At 36.8% G+C, this 23136-nt stretch overlaps 1 protein-coding gene across 1 annotated transcript in view; it reads left to right on the top strand.

Annotated features, from left to right (window-relative positions):
• The first annotated feature begins 346 nt into the window (after positions 1 to 346).
• LOC106136167 (cell growth regulator with RING finger domain protein 1) overlaps positions 347 to 23136 on the top strand; it is a 33407-nt gene continuing 10617 nt past the window's right edge. Inside the window, exons 1-3 of the mRNA XM_060949113.1 lie at positions 347 to 748; positions 2867 to 3009; positions 11236 to 11371. Coding sequence (XP_060805096.1) covers positions 651 to 748; positions 2867 to 3009; positions 11236 to 11371 — 377 coding nt within the window. The 5' untranslated portion in view covers positions 347 to 650. The remainder of the gene's footprint in view (positions 749 to 2866; positions 3010 to 11235; positions 11372 to 23136) is intronic.

Genomic DNA, 23136 nt, shown 5'->3' with positions numbered 1-23136 from the left:
GTTTATTAAACCATAATGGTAAATAAAACTTTTAAAAAACTTTTAAATTAATTACCTAAGATATTTTTTATTTCCATAAAGAAAAAACTATGAATCTACAAAAGAAAACTGCCTACTTACTTTTGCTAAACGTTGCTAAAGATTTTATGACATGAAATATATTGAAAAGTTAAATTGCATACAAAGATAAATTATGTATTTATGATATTATTTACTTCCTATTAAATAATATCATAAATACATAATTCCTGTAACGGAACGTAACTGTCACTGTCGTGTCACTGTCAACTCCTCCGTCAGCGACAGCTTTTGAGTTTGAGTTTGCTTTTTCTTCATTCATTCAAGATCGCGTAGTTTTATGAACGCCCGTCTGCGCTAGAAATTTGTTCGTGACTCGGATCATTGATTTATTGTTTTTGTTTATAAATACGCAGTAAAATGGGGATGTTTTGTTATTGTCGTACATCTATTGGCTAGATATTATATCATCCATATTCAAATATAGTATTGTTCAATTAGACCGGTGATAATCGAAAACTAATCTTGTGAGAATTAGATCGTTCGGCAAGGTCAAGAAGATCTGCGTGGACAAATGCGTTATTAAACTGTTTTTGGTGATATTATTTTGTGATAGTGTCAGTGCAGTGATAATGGGGTCGACGGGACTAACGTTGGCCGATTTGCCGAATATTTTCATCATGATTGGCGCATTGGTTGCGCTATTTGTGATGTTGATAATTCTACTCAGGTGAGTCGAGCGTTTGGCTTAGCTTCTTGGCATTTAACTTTCACCTATATTTAGCTCATAGTCTAGTCCCTTGACCTTTCTGGCATTGTGTTCACAAAAGAAAAAAGCTTCCTTTATACCAGATCATGGCTTTAGTGTTTTTATCAAAAGTAAACAAAGAACATCTGATCAATACTTACTTAAACAGATTCATACAAAATGAAAAATGATGAATATTTAGTATTTATTAGTCAACATAGTAAGAAAATATTGGATATAACATTATAGTATGATTTTTTTGTCAATTCAAAAATAAATACCTTGCTATTTAGCTTTTAGTTATTACTGAAAGAAAGTAAACTATGGTATACCATACAATTAAAATATGAATAAGTATTATTACTACCTTACTTATGTGTGAATTTGGAGCACAAATTCCCTTCTTCACATAGTTTATTAGACATTTTAAAAATTTGTAACTGATATTGATTAACTATCACTTCAAAGATCTGGGCTGAAGATACACATTGTAGTTGGACTGTTGACTCTGAGTTACAAGGTTCTTCAAGTCTTTTCAAGGCTTGTGGTGATGTCTACCCCACAAAGGATATAGCATACATACATACATATGGTCACGTCTATATCCCTTGCGGGGTAGACAGAGCCAACAGTCTTGAAAAGACTGAATGGCCACGTTCAGCTATTTGGCTTAATGATAGAATTGAGATTCAAATAGTGACAGGTTGCCAGCCCATCGCCTAGAAAACAATTCCAAGTTTGTAAGCCTATCCCTTAGTCGCCTTTTACGACATCCATGGGAAAGAGATGGAGTGGTCCAATTCTTTTTTGTATTGGTGCCGGGAGCCACACGGCAAAGGATATAGACGTAATTATATGTATTTATTTTTAAAAATTTTTAATATAGATAGATAAACATCCTTGCCAGGAGAAAACTTATGTACATAAAGAAGATCTAAGATACACAATGTTATTAATCACATGTTTGTTTCAAATAATTAACACTATTAGATAATACTTCCAACAAGGATGTGAGACACGTCTCTATAAACAAATTGCAAAGCCAAATATCAGAAAAACATCTTTGAATTGTTCATTTGACTTTAGAACTAACATTATTTAACTGCCAAACATAGTTTGTCCTTCACATTGGAAACCTAATAGTAAATATCTTACACCATAAATGGTATACATGCTGAAATTAAGTTTGTTATTGAAAACAGAACAGCTGACTGTATAGTTGTACTCTGAACATGTGAGAGTAAGAGTAAATTTTAGGCTTATAAACTTGGGATTCCTCTTGAAGGCGATGGGCTAGCAACCTGTCACTATCTGAATCTCAATTCCATCATTGCACCCTTTCAGTCTTTCTAAGACTGATGGGTTTGTCTACCCAGCAAGGGATATAGACATGTCTTTTTGTATGTAAATTTAAATTTTGGCTTAATTACGAAGACAATGCCTGACATTGTTGTTGCCAGCTGACTCAGATAGGACCACTTCAAATTTTTTTTTTTTTAATTCTCTCTCTTTCCCTTATTTCCGAATCTTTCATAGCATGTAAATGAAGCACCTCTGCTGTGTCTGTAACAAACCAACAGCTTTGTGATCTTTTCTCTTTATTCCATTGGCCCCATATCATTTTTGATAAGTTTACACACTTACAATGTTTTTTTTTTATTAAATAATCCTTGCAGCATAGATTTTATTTCTAGTTGAAACAAATATTTGTATTCAAAGTTTAAGGCTGATGTTATTTTCCTCGCATTTGTTACCAAAAGATTAACCTAATACCAACTAGTAATGCAAGTGGAAACTTTTAGAAAAGAAGTAAAACCTAAAAAGAGATGGATACACAGCATCAAGGATAGTATGAGTAGGAAAGGAGTGACTAGTGAGATGGCAAGTGACAGAACCAGTTAGAAAAAACTAACACACTGTTCCTACCTTACGTAAAGAATGGGAACAAGTAACCACAAAGAAAGAGACAACAAATAGAGTCCATGAATACAAGTCCTACCAGAGTACACTACACAAAAAATTCCTTCCCATATGACATATGGGACGGATTTTTTTTTTTTTAAATTCCATTGTAATTTTTTAATTCCCTTCTTGACATAGGAACATGGAAGTGATCGGCATAGTCGGCGAGGGTCGGGTAGACGCGTGGGGACGCGCCATGCACCCGCCGAGGCTGCTCATGCAGAGGGTACACATACCCTTCACCTTCAAGCTGATGGAGAATGAACCAATAGGATACTCAGGTAACTATTCTTTCTATACCCCTACTGGTTCGTCGAAAATATATAAGTGGATCTTACAGGGCGACATCCTACTACTATTATAAAGGCAAAAGTTTGTATGGATGTATGGATGTTTGTTACTCTTTCACGCAAAAACTACTGAACCGATTACCATGAAATTTGGTATGTAGGTAGCTGAAGACCCAGAATAACACATAGGCTACTTTTTATCCCAGAGTTCCCGCGGGATTGATAGGGTTTCCATGCGGACGAAGTCGCGGGCGGCCTCTAGTCTATACTAATATTATAAAGCTGAAGAGTTTGTTTGTTTGTTTGAACGCACTAATCTCAGGATCTACAGGTTCGAATTGAAAATTCTTGTGCTTAAAATACCATTTATCGAGGAAGGTTTAAGGCTATTTATCCTCACGCTGCAACTATAAGTAGCAAAGAAATAATGAACAATGTGAAAAAACGGGGAACTTTATTCTTCCTTAAAAGCTTCAATGAAGCCCAAAATAACTATTGCACGCGGACGAAGTCGCGGGCACAGCTAGTCTGCTTTACAACTTTTATACGTTCCAAGTTACTCAGTCCCGAAGCTCACTACGGTCACGTACCAACTTGGTCATTGGTTAAATACGTTCATAATAAATATATACGGGACAAATTACACAGATTGAGTTAGCCTCAAAGTAAGTTCGAGACTTGTGTAACAAGATACTAACGCAACGATACTATATTTTATAATAAATACTTATACATATAGATAAACATCCAAGACTCAAGCTAATCAAAAAAAGTTTTTTTCTCATTATGCCCTAGCCGGGATTCGAACCCGCGACCTCCAGTGTAATAAACAAGCGCAGCACCGCTGCGCCACAGAGGCCGTCATTCATAAGGGAAAATATCATGAGCATACCTAGTACAAATTCATGCAACTGGATGTGTAACCATGATCTAAGCTACGTTTAATTATTGCCTTAGGAGTTTAAAACACGGTTAAACTCTGTGTAACCAGCGTTTTATAATCTTCATCGTTCTTCTTACTCTCCAAGACAATGACTCGTTTAACTAGTATACACTTGTTTAATAACTAATTGGAAAATAATTGAATTAAGTAATAACTATCAACTCTTTTAAACGGCCTACCTTTACAAAGTCACGTAGCACATACATTTTTATAGCAAATCGTTAGCCTAATGATAACAGACACCCATTAACTTAATAGACAGTCTAATTATTTACCAATTTTTATTGTCACGCGTGATTTTGAATTAATTGGAATAAGTAATGCCATCAGACTATCATGATATGAACTGACATTGGTAATGTTGAGTGGAATTTCAGAATGTATGCTGTTCTATAATAATGTTTGCCAAAATTATCACATAGAGCAAAAAATTTTACAGTCTAGCCATTGAAACTTTGAGTTCTCCTTAAAGGCGATGGGCTTACAACCAGTCTCGATTTGAGTCTCAATTCCATCACCAAGCCATACAGCTGAACGTGGCCTTCGTAATTATATGTAGACGAGAATTAAAATTTAATATTCTAAATTTAAAATTAAAAAAAAAAAAAAATCTTTTATTCTTCCCATAATTGGCACAGTTTGAACAAATAAGAGGACAACAACAGGTTAAAAAAGGTTGCAGGTACCATTACTATTGCATAAAATAAATATGCCGTGTGATTCCCGGCACCAATGGAAAAAAGAATAGAACCACTCTATCTCTTTCCCATGGATGTCGTAATCGTGTCGCTTAATAATTTAATAAAGATTCAAGTAGTGTCGGGTTACTAGCCAATCGCCTAAAAAAGAATTTAAGTAAAAGTATTGTGTATTTAATATCCTTATGAATAATTAAAATATTTCGTGTGGCTAAATAAATGGTCTAATTATGCGGTAGTTATTACCTTATGTTTTATGAACTCTGTGGCGGTAGTACGCTTGTCTGTGACACTGGAGGTCCCGGGTTAGAATCCCGGCCAGGGCATAATAAGAAACGAACTTTGTCTGATTGGCCTGGGTCTTGGATGTTAACCTATATAAGTATTTATTATAAAATATAATATCGTTGAGTTAGTATCTCGTAACACAAGTCTTACTTCGAGGCTAACTCAATCTGTGTAATTTGTCCCGTATATATTTATTTATATATATTTAATTTATTTAGTTTTAACTGCTGTTGCTTTAGTGATAAGAGTATTCATTCATTTCATATTATTTTATAATCCTTGCCACCATTCAATCTTCTGTCTCTAATAATTCTTCTAACTTTTCCTCGTAATAAAGGTTTATATCACGAATAATGAATGTTGCCAAATCAAGGAAGGAAAACAAATCGAACGACCTTGTTGACAACCAATTGGTTTTGTTAGAGATATATAATATACTAGCTGTGACCGCGATTTCGTCCGCTTAAAATAGTTATTTTTTTATTCATCATTGAAGCCCTGTAGGATGAATAATTTACCCCGTTTTTTTTTTCACATTTTCCATTATTTCTTCGCTCCTAATAATTGCAGCGTGATGTTATGTAGCCTTAAGCCTCTCTCGATAAATGGTCTATTCAACACAAAAATAATTTTTCAATTCGAATCAGTAGTCCCTGGGATTTGTGCGTTCAAACAAACAAACTCTTCAGCTTTATAATATTAGTATAGGTAAGTATTGATATTTCCCAGTCTCGTCGACATTATTCCAATTAACTCGAAACTCTCATTGCCAAATCCATAGAACTATTGCAACCATATGAAAAAATGTAGTAAAATAACGTTTGTGAAAAATGAATCGACTCCAATAGATTTCCTCCTTTTTTGAAGACAGTTAATATGATGTGACGATGGTATACCTTTCTATGTATGTATGTATACGACATACAAAACTGCGCAACTTTCCACTATCGTAGTAAATTCGAAGTTATACCTATTGTAATGTAGATAAAACGTAATATTATGTAGTTACACAGAGTAATTACGCAAAAATTATTAATTGTTAAACATGTTTATTATTGCGATGTGATTAATTTTGCTTGTGATATACTCAAGAATGGTTTGTTTCTGATAAAACAAGTTAAATATTGAATTCTCGGTGTACAAATAAACATTCAATAAAAAATACTCTCTTTTTTTTGTCCAAACTGCGCCAAAGTATAGAAATTTAATATTGTAGAATAGATATCAATTGGAAGACGCTCCTTTGTCGAAATTTAGGTATGTTTAATCCAATATGTTTGGAAATGAAAGCGGAAAGGATGGAATATATGAAAAGAAATATTAAGGAGCATGTAACTAAGGATTAGTCTAGTCTCTGCCTATCCCTCCGGGAAAGAGGCGTGATTTTATGTATGTATGTATGTAACTAAGGATTTAAACTAATTCAAAATAATGTACTGAACAATGAGTTTACCTCACTCAAAAGAAATATATGTACTTCCTTTACCCCATACTATGGTTGTGTTCAGAAGCCTATGACAAAAGGGTTCTATGTATGTATATCATTTACATAGAACAAAAAAATATTTCCACAGAATATAATGAAGCTTAATTTGACGGCAAAAGAATCGAAATCGAATGCCAAAAATATAAAGAAGCATTCAGAAGGAACTCAAACAATAGCTATTTTATTAATCATGCGCAGGCGCAGCTGATTAAATAAGAACGGGATACGGGCGAGTGCGCGTGCACTTAGTGCACTCACAACATGCAACCCAACCTAAAATACCTGGTGGGCTAACACTAGTCTTTTGAATTTTAATTTATAAAACTGATCGACTTTGCAAGGAAATACATTTTCACACGAATTAAGCCATCATACCTACATTTGGTCGGAATTGTAAATTTCATAAATAGTTTTTTAGTTCAAGGGAAAGTCTAATAAACCTGGAACGTGGTCTTAAAGTCTTATTAATTACTAATAACTAAATACTTTTGGCTCTGTCTACCCAGTATGAGATAAAAACGTGATTATAAGTACTCGTATGAACTTAAAGGTCTGTTCAAGAGTACCTCAACCTGACGAGTGTGCATGAAGCGAGTTATAAATGTGGTTGAGACGAAACAGGTGCTAATTTACAGCAAGAATATTTATTGTAAACGGCTATGTAACGCCAGGGATTGCTGTGTAGTTCATTAATCAGATTGTTAACTAATTCTATTTCGTTATAAATCCTATAGTTGCGTGATGTAAAGCATCAAGCACGATTTGCGCAATTTGTTCAGCTGTAAAATTATTATTGTGTACTTGTTAGTTAAACATAGCTGTGCCCGCGACTTCGTCCGCGTGTAACTATTACACTTTTCATCGGTTACTCGGTTTATTTGGAAATTTCAGGACATATCTAATTATGAGTTGTCAGATGCCCCAAGATGGTGGACCAACAATTCCTTCCCCATGACATGGATGACCATGCATAGCACAGTCATCCTCCAAACCAAACGGGTTAATCGATTGGGGTTAAGAATAGGGCCAAGATTTGACCCAGTAATAAATTGATCGATAATAATGTCGCCTTTTGTTAACTGTTAATGTTACAGCTTATATCTATACTAATATTATAAAGCTGAAGAGTTTATTTGAACGCGCTGAATTTTTCAATTCGAACCAGTAGTTCCTAATCTCAGGAACTACTGGTTCGAATTGAAAAAATATTTTTGCGTTGGATAGACCATTTATCAATGAAAGCTTAAGTATATATGTATAACATCACGCTGCAACTATAAGGACCAAAGAAATAATGGAAAATGTGAAAAAAAAACGGGGAAAATTATTCATCCTTGAGGTCTCCAATGATGCCCAAAATAACAATTCCACGCGGACAAAATCGTGGGCACAGCTATCACACATATTGCTTTACGTATCCACTTATCAATATCAATACGTATATATGAACGTGACTATATCCGCATCCAACCTATTACTTTATATAGGACAGAAAATTTAATTTGGGCAACTTTATAAACAGCGGATATTATCGACAATAAATTCGGGAGCAGTGTAGGACGATCTTATTCTGGACTTTAACGGTTTAAAAACATGTCTGAAATGTAATTAAAACTATCAACGTATCTAACGGGCCGTGTGGTTCCCGGCTACCATTACAAAAAAGAATAGGACCACTCCATCTCTTTCCCACGGATGTCGTAAAAGGCGACTAAGGAATAGGCCTACAAACTTGTGATTGTTTTTTAGGCGATGGGCTAGCAACCTGGTCACTTTTGAATCTCAATTTTATCATTAAGCCAAACAGCTGAACGTGGCCATTCAGTCTTTTCAAAACTGTTGGCTCTATCCACCCCGCAAGGAACATAGACGTGATCATATGTATGTATGTACAATGAACGAATGATCTCACTTATGATTTTAGAAGCAAAGGCATGAAGCTTACCGCAAATAATTTTCCACTCGAATCTGAGGACTAAACTGAAATGAATGTTAAACAGTTAGATTACATGCCTTCCAAATAAGAGCCACAATTATGTACATACTTGACAATTGTAAACCTCTATTTTAAAACCACAAGACCGTCATAGCAAGACAAAGGTTTCAATGTGGTCTGTTATCATTTAAATTGATGTTTGTTCACCACGAAAAAATGAATTTGTTCACACATTCCATAGTAGGTTAACAAACGTTAACAGTTATCACAGTTTCTACCTAATCTCTTAGGTACAGTCAACAGCACAACTGCCATATCCTTTTATTTTTACGGACCGTACACTTCGAACAATGCACTCGAGATACATCTTATGTACTATACATATAAAGTACTTTATAAACTAGACAATTGCGGGCGGAGTCGATTTCCAGAAAAAACGTTGCTATTTTTACTCTTAAAGGTGTTTTAAGTAATATACATATAATAATAAAGGTTAAGATTTAAGAGATACCGTGTGGTTGCCGGTACCAATAAAAAAAGACGTTAAAGACGGCTAAAGGATAGGCTTATAAACTTGGGATTCTTCTTTTAGGCGATCAGCTGGCAACAAAATTCAAAAAATTCAAAATTTTTTATTCATTATTATAGGATACTTCATATCGCTTAATAATTGTCAAAACGAATGGTTTAACAACATTGGTTGACGTCAAATAAATTTCTTTAAACCTGTCACTATTTGAATCTCAATTCTGTCATTAAGCCAAACAGCTGAACGTGTTTTCAAGACTTTTGGCTCTGTCTACTCAGCAAGGGATGTAGACATGATTATATGTATGCGAAATTTAAGATCTACAATTGTAAAATAACGCCCAGTGAAAATGCTTCAGTGTAATTTGTTCCGCCGCTTCTTCTACACTTACCTTTTTGAAGTAGTTTTCAGCCAGTATTATGCTGTTGTCTGTAAAATACAAATAGATAACATCATTAAGATGAACAATATTTACGTTATGATTTGATTACAACTAAAGTATTTACGCTTTTCTGATTCACAACGAGAAACTGACATCATTTATTATGTTAATGTTTCAAACAAATTGAAAATAACATGCTGAACGGGTCGAGGCGCGAGGGTCTGGTCAGTTAGAATAAAACAACAGATTTTCGTATGTTCAAGGCGTCTTGTCTGGTCGTCGTCTTAGTCAAATTCGATTGTCTTTTTTACTACGCTTTTATTTTCATTAATAAGTCAGTCAGTTTTGTTCATCTAAAAGCGTCAAAGTCAAAGTGTCTGTCCGTGGAGGCTGAACGGCCGCAACACATGCTGTATTGTAAGAAGTACTAGCGACCCGCCCCGGCATCGCACGGTTAGCATTTTTAAACATTAAACCTTTCCACTTGGATCATTCTATCTATTTACAAAACTCCGTCAAAATCCGTTGTGTAATTTTAAAGAATTAAGTGTGAAGGAATTGTCGTGTGGTTTCCGGCACCGATAGAAAAAAGAATAGGACCACTCCATCTCTTTCCCATGGATGTCGTAAAAGGCGACTAAGGGACAGGCGTATATACTTGGGATTTCTATTTGGCTCTGTATACCCCGCAAGGGGTATAGACGTGATTATATGTGTGTATATAGTTTTAAGGATCTGAGCATACTTACATACTTGCAGAGGCTACGCGGAAAGCGATTTTGCTTTATACTATTTAGTGATGGGAACTGTACTAGTCCTCTCGTCCACTAGATTCAAACGCCTCATTGCTTAGCACTTGTTTATTCCGCATAGTAACATCCATTACGAATAGCAGATAAATCGTTTATCTCTTGTTTGTTGTTAGCAGTAGAATGTTAATTAACCTAAATATTTGTTGATCGTGTTCTGAAAATATAATGTTTTATGTCGTCTGCACTCGTGTAGAACTGCGTGGTTGTTGATAAGGCTTAGCCGGTGTTCCATCTCTTTTTATACCCGTGCTTAGAAATTTATGTAGATAAGTTAAGTATAGCACATGTATTTTTTTCTTTTTCTTTAGAACCGTAATTCTGTTTTTAAATATGCCCTTTGCCTCTTGAATCAGACTTGACCCACACAGACATTGAGTTGAGGACCTGTAATTGTTTACGTAAGTCTTTTTACAATATCATCAACATCCTCCCGTTTATGACTTTCTTTTCACTTCTTTTTTCTTTCTTTTCCACCTTTGAAGTACCAGCCCCCCATAGAATAACACGTGCGTTTTCTATCGCGCGTAAAACTATTGCTATTTCACTTTTAATTGTGACGTGAAACGGAACAGCGATAGTTATTCGCGCGATGAATACGGCGTCGCGCGTGACTTGCTTGGGGTGGAAAAGACAAATAATTATACGTAACAATGTACATACATACATACATGTGGTCACGTCTATATCCCTTGCGGGGTAGACAGAGCCAACAGTCTTGAAAAGACTGAATGGCCACGTTCAGCTATTTGGCTTAATGATAGAATTGAGATTCAAATAGTGACAGGTTGCCAGCCCATCGCCTAGAAAAGAATCCCAATTTTGTAAGCCTATCCCTTAGTCGCCTTTAACGACATCCATGGGAAAGAGATGGAGTGGTCCTATTCTTTTTTGTATTGGTGCCGGGAACCACACGGCACGTAACAATGTTATTGGAAAATTGCCTTTTGCCGTACAATTAACCATACAATTCTATTTTAGGCGATGGGCTAGCAACCTGTCACTATTTGTATCTCAATTCTATCATTAGCCAAACAGCTGAACGTGGCCTATCAGTCCGCTCAGGACTGTTGGCTCTGTCTACCCCGTAAGGGATATAGACGTGACCATATGTATGTATGTTAAACATACAATAAATTGTTACAGGAGTGAGCTGCAGCGTAACGTCTACAGTGCGATACTTCCAAGCGAGCTGGTGGGGCGCGCCGGTGAGGGAACTGCACAGAACTCTATGGCGCCCTCTGCCGGACATCCTCGCGTCCGAACATCTCAGTTTTGATGCGTAAGTAAACTCTTTTTAAGATATAAGGAGGGTCTGGCACCAAGCATATGTACACTGTTACCACAGAGGCGACAATGAAAGAACAGCATCGAACTTTGTGACGCCCTCTGCCGGACATCCTCGCGTCCGAACATCTCAGTTTTGATGCGTAAGTAAACTCTTTTTAAGATATAAGGAGGGTCTGGCACCAAGCATATGTACACTGTTACCACAGAGGCGACAATGACAGAACAGCATCGAACTTTGTGACGCCCTCTGCCGGACATAGAACCTTAGAACATCTCACAACAGATTAGTACAAATTTTGCATTGTACTATAGTGCTCCTTACGCCATAGTATTTGCTTAATTAAAAAAAAACGGGTTGGCAGAAGATTTTGACTGTAGCTAATGATCCAGCTTCTTTAGCACATAGCGATTTATTCAGCCGCGAATCTAAATTCAATCAATTCGATATACACATTCCAGAAATATATGATTACATCTGGAAATTTTTCAATTTCCCAACGAAATTATTTTATGGTGAATCTCAAGTTTTATCAGAGGTTGGCGTGATGAAAAATCCTCAAAATTACAACTGTTAATTTTAATAAACAATTTTAATTCATGTTTATTTATTAATGTAATGAAATTACACGGTTCAAGTACGTCACGTATAGGTCATGTCTAAAAACAATAATAAATATTAGACATGATCGAACATACACTATTTAGCATAGGTTAAAAAGTCAATTACCTAGTAGACTTATTGTTATTCTATATTTTTTTTATTTCAATTCAGTTTCTGATGTTCAAAACAATGTAAAGAAGTTTTAACAGAGTTAATTTGCATTTCCAATTCAACATGTGTAATAGCTAAGTTCGAATCGAATTCGCAATGAGGACTCCGTACTACGGGACTTTAGCGTCAGACTCATCCTACCAATATTATAAATGCGAAAGTTTGTATGTCAGTATGGATGTTTGTTACTCTTTCACGCAACAACTACTGAACCGATTACGATGAAATTTGGTATGTAGGTAGCTGAAGACCCAGAATAACATATAGGCTACTTTTTATCCCGGAGTTCCCGCGGGATTTATAGGGTATCCATGCGGACGAAGTCGCGGGTGGCCTCTTGTATCTCATAAATTGTTACGTGATAAATTTTTAGTGGCGAAAGTTCTCAAGTTTCAACAAATCAGCTTAACTATCGCTGTTTCGATTTTTATTATGACGTGCAACGGGACAGCGATAGAATTTCGCGAGATAAAAAAAAAGCTTTGCGCGTGCCATGCTCTAGGGGAAGGTGCTGAAACTCCTTCCATGGCAATGGATATTTGTATAGGAAACCTACCGTAGCGTTAGTCGAATCCTCGGTCACTTACATACATACATAAAATCACGCCTCTTTCCCGGATGGGCAGGCAGAGACTACCTCTTTCCACTTGCCACGATCTTTGCATACTTCCTTCTCTTCATCCACATTCATAACTCTCTTCATGCAAGCTCGGGTACTTTTGACCTGACCCTATACTCGGTCACTTAAGCGGCGGTAAATTTCACTAACAATGTCGTTAGCTTCTGAGCACTGTGGGCTAGCTATATTCACACAAACATCTTCTTCTCTTTCTTACATTAATATAAATTCTTGTAACTTCTTGTTATTCGTACATAAATAATACATACATACATTATGGACACGTCTTTATCTCTTACGATAGATAGAGTCAAGACTGGATGGCCTCCGTTCTACTGTACGTCTTAATGATGGAAATGAGATTCAAGTAGTAACAGGTCGCTAGCTTATCGAATAAAGAAAATCCTATGTTAATACGCCTTTCCCTTTTTTTGGTCATAAATTTAAAAAAAAATCCCTTTTTTTATGTCAACCGGTTCAACTAGTTGAAATAGAAAAATAATTACAAAAAAGCATTATCACGAGAAGAAGTGAACCTACAATTAACTGCGGATCTCTTAAATACCGCACATAGAGTTCGCGCAATAAACAATCGAGTTACATTAGTATTCACCACGTAACGTAACAGATTTATTAGAATTTATAATGCGATTGAAATGGAATACACGGTACGATGGTCCTTGGGTACTGCGATGACCTTTCAAGACCAATGGACTACTAAGTCTTTAACTAACTTTTCCACGCGAATTATCTCTAATTGTAATTAGGGTGCCGTGTGGTTTCCGGCACCAATACAAAAAAGAATAGGACCACTCCATCTCTTTCCCATGGATGTCGTAAAAGGCGACAAAGGGTTAGGCTTACAAACACTTTTAGGCGATGGGCTAGCAACCTGTCACTATTTGAATCTCAATTCTGTCATTAAACCAATTAGTTGAACGTGGCCATTCAGTCTTTTCAAGACTGTTGGCTCTGTCTACCCCGCAAGGGATATAGACGTGACCATATGTATGTATTAGCTCTAATAATCCTCAGATGATATCTACATCATTGGTGCGTAGTGGTTGGTCGAACAGTCAAGATGCCAGAAAAAAATGGCCGATGCCCACGTTTGGTTGAAATCCAACCAATGACTCTTTTTTTGAGTTATTTATTTCATTTTCATTAAAGACGTCGTATGGAAATCTGTGATCCTTGTTATAGACATACCCCTGGTCCTTCCCCAGCAAATGTATTGGCAACCAGGACTAATGCCAGGAGATAAAACCTACGACATTTTAACTGCAACATTTACTATGTCTTTTTTTATTCATATTCGACTCATACAATGTGCTTTATTATTTTTATCAACTAAAGAATTGCGTGACCACGTTTATTATATTTATAGATTTTATCAATATATAAAACAACATTTGACATCAAACACATCAAGTTAATAGAAAACTGTCCTGTTTAGAGATACGATCTATCATTTTCTTATCTTCCCTTGAGAACATTTAGTTCATTCGTACTTAAAAAGTTACTGTAAAAATAAATATGATTCGTTAGTTCACATACACAACAAATAGATTATATATTAATATGCTAATCTGCCCCTTAACATGTAGTCAACGTAACCTTGATGTACTTTAGTCAGACGATTTTTTTTTTATTTATAAGATTAGGACAAATAGTTGATTTATTTACGTAAGTACAAAAAATAATAGGACCACTCCATCTCTTTCCCATGGATGTCGTAAAAGGCGACTAAGGGATAGGCTTACAAACTTGGGATTATTTTTTTAGGCGATGGGCTAGCAACCTGTCACTATTTGAATCTCAATTCTATCATTAAGCCAAATAGCTGAGCATGGCCTATCAGTCTTTTCAAGATTGTTGGCTCTGTCAACCCCTCAAGGGATATAGACGTGATCATATGCATGTATGTAAGTGATTTAGCTTGCTCAGATTTATTATCTGTGGTCCCTCTTCGTTGCTACAATCAACGCGTTCAAAATGTCTGTGCAAAGTACCACCAAAATTTTTTCAATCTAAAGTTATATTAACCCTCTCAAACACTGATGTTTATTGCAAACGTCTTTGCATATCGGTCTGAGTTTATATATTGGAATTACTGTGATCTCATTCTGTTTCCTAGATAAGTTAGTACACTTCTAATTATGTTTTTTTACATTTTTTTTAATTCATAAAACAACAGTAAGTACATTATATTTATAATTCTGATACAACAAAAGGCAAAGAATTGGTGTTTGTTTCATATCCACGAATATGAGTCACCGCGACTCGAGTCCCAATAAACCTATTGGCATAACAGGTTTAATCGAAAGTGTTATTTTTATTACACGTCATCTGTTTTGACCGTTAAACAAAGAGGCGACGTATATGGTGACAATTCGCTAATTCCAATTTATATTTTGTTAATGTACCAAATAAACGATTTTGCTTTCTTTCTTTCAAAATGGTAGGTAGGTAGGTATGGTAGGTATGAATGGATGTAACCGATACTGACGCAATTGCATGAAGAATGTGGATGAAGCGATGGTGTGATCGTGAAAAGTGGAATATGTAGTACTTATTGGCGTGATTTTATGTATGTATGAATGTGGGTAATGCAACTGGGTAAGGAAGTATGCAGAGTCAAAGTGGAATGATGTCATCTTTATCTGCCACAACGGGACCAAAGTTTTTCAAGAATTCTGCGACTGAACTGAAATTTTAATTCGGGTTTAGTTTTCGAAGTGTTTTGGTCTAATATACCTAGTTATTTTTAATTGCAAGCTACCTTAAAATAGACCAATGAAGAAAGATTAGTAGGTTTGCTTCAAATATTAATAATAACACGGAACACAAAACATAAATATGATTGAGAAGGTATGCCATAACACATGTCATGAACTTTCCACTTATTTTCGGGCTAGCTCAAACTGTGTGATTGGGCCTGTATTATTAATTTATCATACACTAGCTGTGCCCGCGACTTCGCGTGGAATAATTATTTTGGGCATCATTGAAGCCCGCAATGATGAATCATTTTCCCCGTTTTTTTTTCACATTTTCTATTATTTCTTCGCTCCTAATATTTGCAGGGTGATTTTATATAGCCTTTAACCTTCCTCGATAAATGGTCTATTCAACACAAAAAGAATTTTTCAATTCGATCCAGAAGTTCCTAAGATTAGCGCGTTCAAACAAACAAACTCTTCAGCTTTATAATATTAGTATAGATAGTGTTAGGTAACCGACTAAAATCCTTTTCCTTACCTACAACGCCATCTAGTATCTTCCTGTGACATCTACACGTCAAGATTGCAACCCCCTCCCGGGCGGTCGCGCCAAAAATTAGTCGAAGAAAGATCGAAGTCACGCAATCTCGCGCGCATAACAAAATTAAAAATACTCAAAAATACCCAAAAGTGATTACTGCTGTGTGATAATTATTCAATTCATTCACCTCTAAGACAAGGAACAGTGCCCCGGGGACAGAAGATTAACAGCAAGCCAAATTCACAAAAAATTACCTGTAAGTACCTACCCCTTCCTTTTAGTCGGCATTGTTTCTATTTTGGGTGTTAATTTATATCAACAAGCATTAGTTTACGCAACATAATTTGGTTCTTCGAGCCGTATGTAATTGGCGTTTCAACAGGGTATCAAAATAGATAAATACACATTATTTCACTTGTTAGCCTACGCCTTGTAGGTACCTACTTACGTTTTATTCAACTCATATTTTGCACAAATATTCATTCAATAGTTCTATTTGTTGCAATATTATAGTTATATACGTAGTAATACATCTATACTTATCTATTTCTATCATATTTAATATCTTTACGACTCAATTTAGTGTATTTTTTGTGTTGCGGCACGCGTTTTACCTACCTACCATTTTCGTTCGTAATTCAAAATGGCTCCGTTGTCGGAACTTGAAATAAAAATTAATACACTTATTAGTCGAAAAGAACGATATTTTAGGCGTGTTCAACAATATTATGATGTAGCTAAAAGTGTAGAGAACAATAGTTTCGAACTTAGCAAATTGTCCGTGCGGGTCACTGACCTCGAGTCCACGCGTGAGATATTTGAAAAAATTGTCGATGAAATTACCGCGTTGCAATTGAAACTTGACCCGAATTATATTATTTCTGATCAAGAAGTACATGCTTTCGATGATCTTTATTTCGAGATAAAACGAATACTTCAAAAGTTTGATGAATCGTGCTCAAAATCGTCGAAACATAGTGAAATAAAAAACGGATCGGAACGCGGCGCCCAGCCTCGTTTACCTAAAATCGAGTTAGTGCATTTTGATGGAAAATTAGAGAATTGGGTTACATTTCGTGATACATTTTCGAGTTTGATCCATACAAATACTGCGATAGGCGATATCGAAAAATTCTATTATCTATTGTCAGTAGTCAGCGGACCTGCGCTTCAAATCGTTAAAGGTTTGCCTGTATCGAATGATAATTATACCATCGTGTGGACAAGTCTATGTGACAGGTACGAAAACAAACGTGCTATAGCCACGCGTTATTTGGATAAGTTGTTTGCGTTTAAGCCGTTGCCTAATGAGTCTGTAAACGGATTAAATTCATTTTTAGAAACATTTCAGGAGTGTGTTCAGGCCCTTGAGTTGTTGAAAATAAATGATTTAGCGGGATTTATTCTATGTTATATCGGACTTCGTAATTTAGACCCGGTTTCTAGACGTGAATTCGAACAAAAAATTGATTCTAAGGAAATACCTATTATTAGAACATTAATCGATTTTGTCAACAATCAAACCCGTATGTTAGAAATGTCAACAAGTACAAGTACCTTTAAGCCCGGTGTTAGTAAGTTGTCTATGTCTTCGTTTTCAAATAAATCTAGTGGTAAACCTAACACGAAAAATATCAATACAAAAACGTGTTTGGCTAGTAATGCGGCCACTGTTAAGGCTGAGCCTACAAACAAAGGCTGTTTGTATTGCAATAAACCTTTTCATTCAATTTATAAATGTTACGAATACATTGCGTTGACACCGGTGCAACGAGTAAACAAAATAAAGGAACTCCGCTTGTGCGAGAACTGTCTCCGTCAAGGTCACGCGCTTAGCGAGTGTCCGTCAAAGATAACGTGTACGGTATGCAAAAGTAAACATCATCACACGTTACATGTTGATTCTAAAATGAATTTAGTGAGTACGGATAGTGATCGTTCTTGTTATGATAATGTTAACAATAATCATGGGACTCAAGTTTCATTGACGTGTTCTACTGGGTCCACAGTAATTTTAGGTACTGCGGTTGTTCATGTATCTGATGTTTTAGGCAAATATCAGCCCGTACGTGTAGTGATCGACAGTGGTTCTCAAACCAGTTTTATGACAAATGATTGTGCACAACGTTTAGGACTTTCGCGTCAAAAGTGCAACACTCAGTTGTTGGGTTTAGGAGGAACAGCTGTTCGTGATCAAGGTGTGGTTTTATGTCAAATCAAACCAACCATATCCAACAACCCCATTTTCAATATTAAAACGGTAGTAATTCCAAGAATTTCTGGTGATATGCCATCGGTCGATTTGTCGGAAGAATTAAAATTCGAATATAAACATTTGGTGTTAGCTGACCCTACCTTTTATTACCCGAGCCGCATCGATATGCTGCTCGGCAGTGACGTGTTTCCATTAATTTATGACGGTGGTAAATATCATCCGTCACGACAGGGATTACCTTTTGCGTTAAGTAGTGTGTTTGGTTACGTGATTACCGGTCAGATGACATTAAATAATAATACTCAAAATGTGTCGACTTGCATGTTTACTAGTTCAGCAGAGGTTCATGACTTAATTCAATCTTTTTGGGAGACTGAAACTTTAGCTTGTGACTTACCTAAAAACCCGGAAGACGTCATATCCGAACATATGTTTGTTAAGGAACATAAACGGGATAGTACCGGTCGATACGTGGTGAGTTACCCGTTTAAACCAAACGCTGATTTAGGTGATTCGAAACAAATTGCATTGAAAAGATATCAAAATTTAGAACGAAAATTATCGCGTTTACCTCTTTTGCGAGGAGAGTATAAAAAGTTCATGGATGAGTACGTTTCACTCGGTCACATGGTTTGTGTCGGTGACGTCTCACAAGTGGAGTCAGGGTACGTAATCCCTCACCACTGTGTTCACAAGCCTGACAGTAGTAGTACAAAACTTCGTGTAGTTTTTGACGCCTCCTGTCCAACTACAAACGATAAATCTTTAAATTCTGTTTTATACACAGGTCCAAAACTGCAAGCTGACCTTGTGGAATTATTAATTCGTTTTCGATTACGTGAAATTTCATTGTGCGGTGACATTTCAAAGATGTACCGTTGTATATTAATTGATACATCTCAACGTAAATTTCAGCATATACTGTGGCGTGATTCGCCCAGCGAACCTATAAAGGTGTACGAACTGTGCACAGTGACGTACGGGGTAGTGAGTAGCCCGTTTTTGGCGATCCGTACGTTGCAACAGTTAGCTGCGGACGAAGGCAGTCGCTTTCCCGACGCTGCCCGCGCTCTGCGCGAAGGGTTTTATGTCGACGATTTCCTTTGGTCAGTAGATAATGTAGAAGAAGCATTGAAACTTCAGCAAGAGCTTGTTGAATTACTCAAATTGGGCGGATTTGAATTGCGTAAATGGTCGAGTAATAGCGTTCAGGTGCTCAATAAACTGCCTAACGATCAACTCGAGCCCCCGGTTCAATTTGATGATGGTAAAACCTTGTCGATTAAAATCCTTGGTTTACATTGGTTACCGGAAGAAGACGCATTTTCTTTCCGTACTACACAGATGACAACGAATGTCACGAAACGTTCGGTGCTTTCTGAAATAGCTAAGCTATTTGATCCCTTGGGATTCGCTGCGCCATGCACATTCCTTGCTAAGCATTTTATGCAAAAACTATGGTGCGCGCAACTAGGATGGGATGATTCTCTCCCTAAGACTTTACTTGATGAATGGTTAACCTTTTCATCTCAAATACCGTTGTTATCGAAATTGAGACATAATCGGCATCTTTTTATCAAACACCATACGGTAGCTCAAGTAGTAGGTTTTTGTGATGCTTCAGTGGCTGGATTCGCAGCCACCGTGTATATTCGCAGTCAGGATGCACATGGGAATGTGAACGTGAGTTTACTGTTATCTAAATCTAAGGTCTCGCCCTTAAAAACAGTATCAATCCCTCGTCTTGAATTGATAGCTGCTCATTTATTGTCAAAGGTTCTATGCTATGTGGTGGCTATGTTGTCTAAAGACGTGCAGATCGATGAGGTGTTAGCGTTCACCGACAGTTCGGTGGCACTGACGTGGATAAATACGCCTGCATTCAAGTTAAAAACCTTTATTGCTAACAGGGTTACTAAAATTAATGAAAATCCATATGAGCTGCAGTGGTATCACGTCAATGGTACTGATAATCCCGCCGATGTGTGCTCTCGCGGTGCCACCCCGGCGCAATTACTTGAGATCGCGGATCAGTGGCTCCGTGGCCCACACTGGTTGTATGAACCACGACAAACATGGCCGGTGCGGACAATTGATGAGTTTAGAGGTGAACCATTAGAACTCAAACCTGTCAAACATAATTATACATTGCTGAGTGAAGGTTCCAACGTAAAAACGGATTTTTACTCAATAATTCTTAAATTTTCAAATTTTAATCGATTATTGCGTGTATTTGCTTGGTGTCTGAGATTCATAAATAATTCTAGAGTTTCTTCCCTTAATAGAACAAAAGGTGCCTTGCTTACCGCTGAATTAAATCAATCTCATGATAAAGTTATTCAAATAGTTCAACTTAATTATTTTCAACATGACATTGAATCTTTAAAGAAAGGCAATCAATGCTCTCAAAGTCTACGTAAACTCGACCCGTTCATAGATAGCCGTGGTCTCCTCATGGTGGGGGGTAGACTTTCACAAGCAGACTTGCCATTTACTCAACGTCACCCATTGATTTTGCCTAAAAATTCGCACTTTACTAATATTTTGATAGACTATTATCACACTGTCTATTTACATACTGGGCCTAGGTCACTTCAAAATATACTAGCTCAAAGATATTGGATTGTAGCTGCCAGGTGTATAATACGGTCTCGTCTGTCAAGATGTATTAGATGCTTTAAAAATAGGCCCTCTATTAATCAACCTAAGATGGGTTCTTTACCTAAATGCCGTTTACAAGATGTATACCCATTTCACACAGTCGGTGTCGATATGGGAGGTCCATTTTACATTAAAGAGTCAACTCGACGTAACGCAAAAATATCAAAGGCGTATTTATGTCTTTTTGTTTGTTACTCAACGCGAGCAGTACATCTCGAAGTAGTCTCTGCGTTAACTACTGAATGCTTCTTGGCTGCATTCGACCGATTTACGGGTCGACGTGGCCTTCCGCATACGGTCTATTCCGATAACGGTAAAAATTTTGTGGCTGCCGGCAAGCATTTCAATGAATTATTTGACTTCTACAATAAAAATCAACATCAACTAACTGATAAGTTTACAGTCAGGAAGGTAACGTGGAAATATAATCCTCCGGCAGGAAGTCATTTTGGCGGAATGTTTGAAGCCGGAATTAAATCGGCTAAATATCATTTAAAACGCGTACTTGGTACACGTGCTTTGTCGTTCGAAGAACTGTGCACTTTATTTTCTAATATAGAAGCGATTTTAAACTCGCGGCCTCTGTGCAGTTTGTCAAACGATCCCAACGAATTCGACGTCTTGACCCCAGGACATTTTTTAGTTGGTCGTCAATTAGTGTCGACTCCTACTTACGACTCCTCGAATACGTCTCTTAATCGCTTAACGCGATGGCAATGTATTCAGCAGGCCACGCTGCACTTTTGGCGTCGGTGGAAAGTTGAATACCTACATACATTGCAGCAAAGACAAAAATGGCTAGTTGACACACCTAACTTATCCGTAGATGACTTAGTTTTGATCCATAACGACAACATTCCATGCCAACAATGGAGCCTAGGACGTGTCGAAAAAATTCATCCCGGACTTGATGGAAGGGTTCGCGTTGTTACCGTTCGAACGCAAAATTCGCGACTGCAGCGCCCTGTCACTAAATGGAGTCCTCTCCCAAAAGAGCAGGATGAATAGATACATTATCATTTTCAAATTCATTCAATATACATACATATATATATAGTTAAGTAATAAAGTTAAATAATATTTATAGTTATATATAGTATATTTATATCCACATTTATACAGTCCACTTAAAATATTCTATATCTAGATAATACCTATTTTATCTCGAACAGGTACACTGATCTCGTAAGTTCTCGTATTGTACTCAAAACATTATTTATTCTGTGTTTATCCATTTTGAAATCAATGTTGATTTCGGTGGGGGGAAATGTTAGGTAACCGACTAAAATCCTTTTCCTTACCTACAACGCCATCTAGTATCTTCCTGTGACATCTACACGTCAAGATTGCAACCCCCTCCCGGGCGGTCGCGCCAAAAATTAGTCGAAGAAAGATCGAAGTCACGCAATCTCGCGCGCATAACAAAATTAAAAATACTCAAAAATACCCAAAAGTGATTACTGCTGTGTGATAATTATTCAATTCATTCACCTCTAAGACAAGGAACAGTGCCCCGGGGACAGAAGATTAACAGCAAGCCAAATTCACAAAAAATTACCTGTAAGTACCTACCCCTTCCTTTTAGTCGGCATTGTTTCTATTTTGGGTGTTAATTTATATCAACAAGCATTAGTTTACGCAACAGATAGTAACCTGTTCTAGATGCACTCAAGTCATAGGCTTAGGTATATTTAAATAGCGGAGTCTATTAAACTAAAATGCTAGTCATTTGGGTTAAATCCGGCACAAGGCTAAAAAAGCTAATAAAGAAGTTAACCTACTATAATATTGAACGGTTGTGTGTCAAAGTGTTTGTATTGCGGTGTTATTGACATAAAAGTGTGTAAACAGAATAACTGTACTGGTGAAGGTAGACACCGGTAGTTTAACAATGGTTCACACTTCAATTGTGCCACGATTTGTTATTATCTGGAACACAGAAAATGCATTATCTGTCTAGGCAATAGGAAATGTTGGTTTTTGTCTGGTTTTTATTGGACAAGAGAAGTGAAACAGGCGCTACTAGCGTTGTCAGGCGTCCGGATAAAGTCAGACGTAGGCTTTGTGATTGCTTGTCCGGACAAAAAAACGGGTGTCCGGCCTTTACGACTTTTGTTAGACTTTTCTTTGAACGAGGCCGAGCGCAGGCGACGAGATTGAAAAAAAAAGCTTGATATTACGACAATTTTGTTTTTGTCGTACCTATTAATACTAAGACGAAATCAA

This window comes from Amyelois transitella, chromosome 18, assembly GCF_032362555.1.
Source record: "Amyelois transitella isolate CPQ chromosome 18, ilAmyTran1.1, whole genome shotgun sequence".
NCBI lineage: Eukaryota > Metazoa > Arthropoda > Insecta > Lepidoptera > Pyralidae > Amyelois > Amyelois transitella.
The sequence above is the reverse complement of the archived record's forward strand: the minus strand, read 5'-3'. Positions and strand labels throughout refer to the sequence as shown.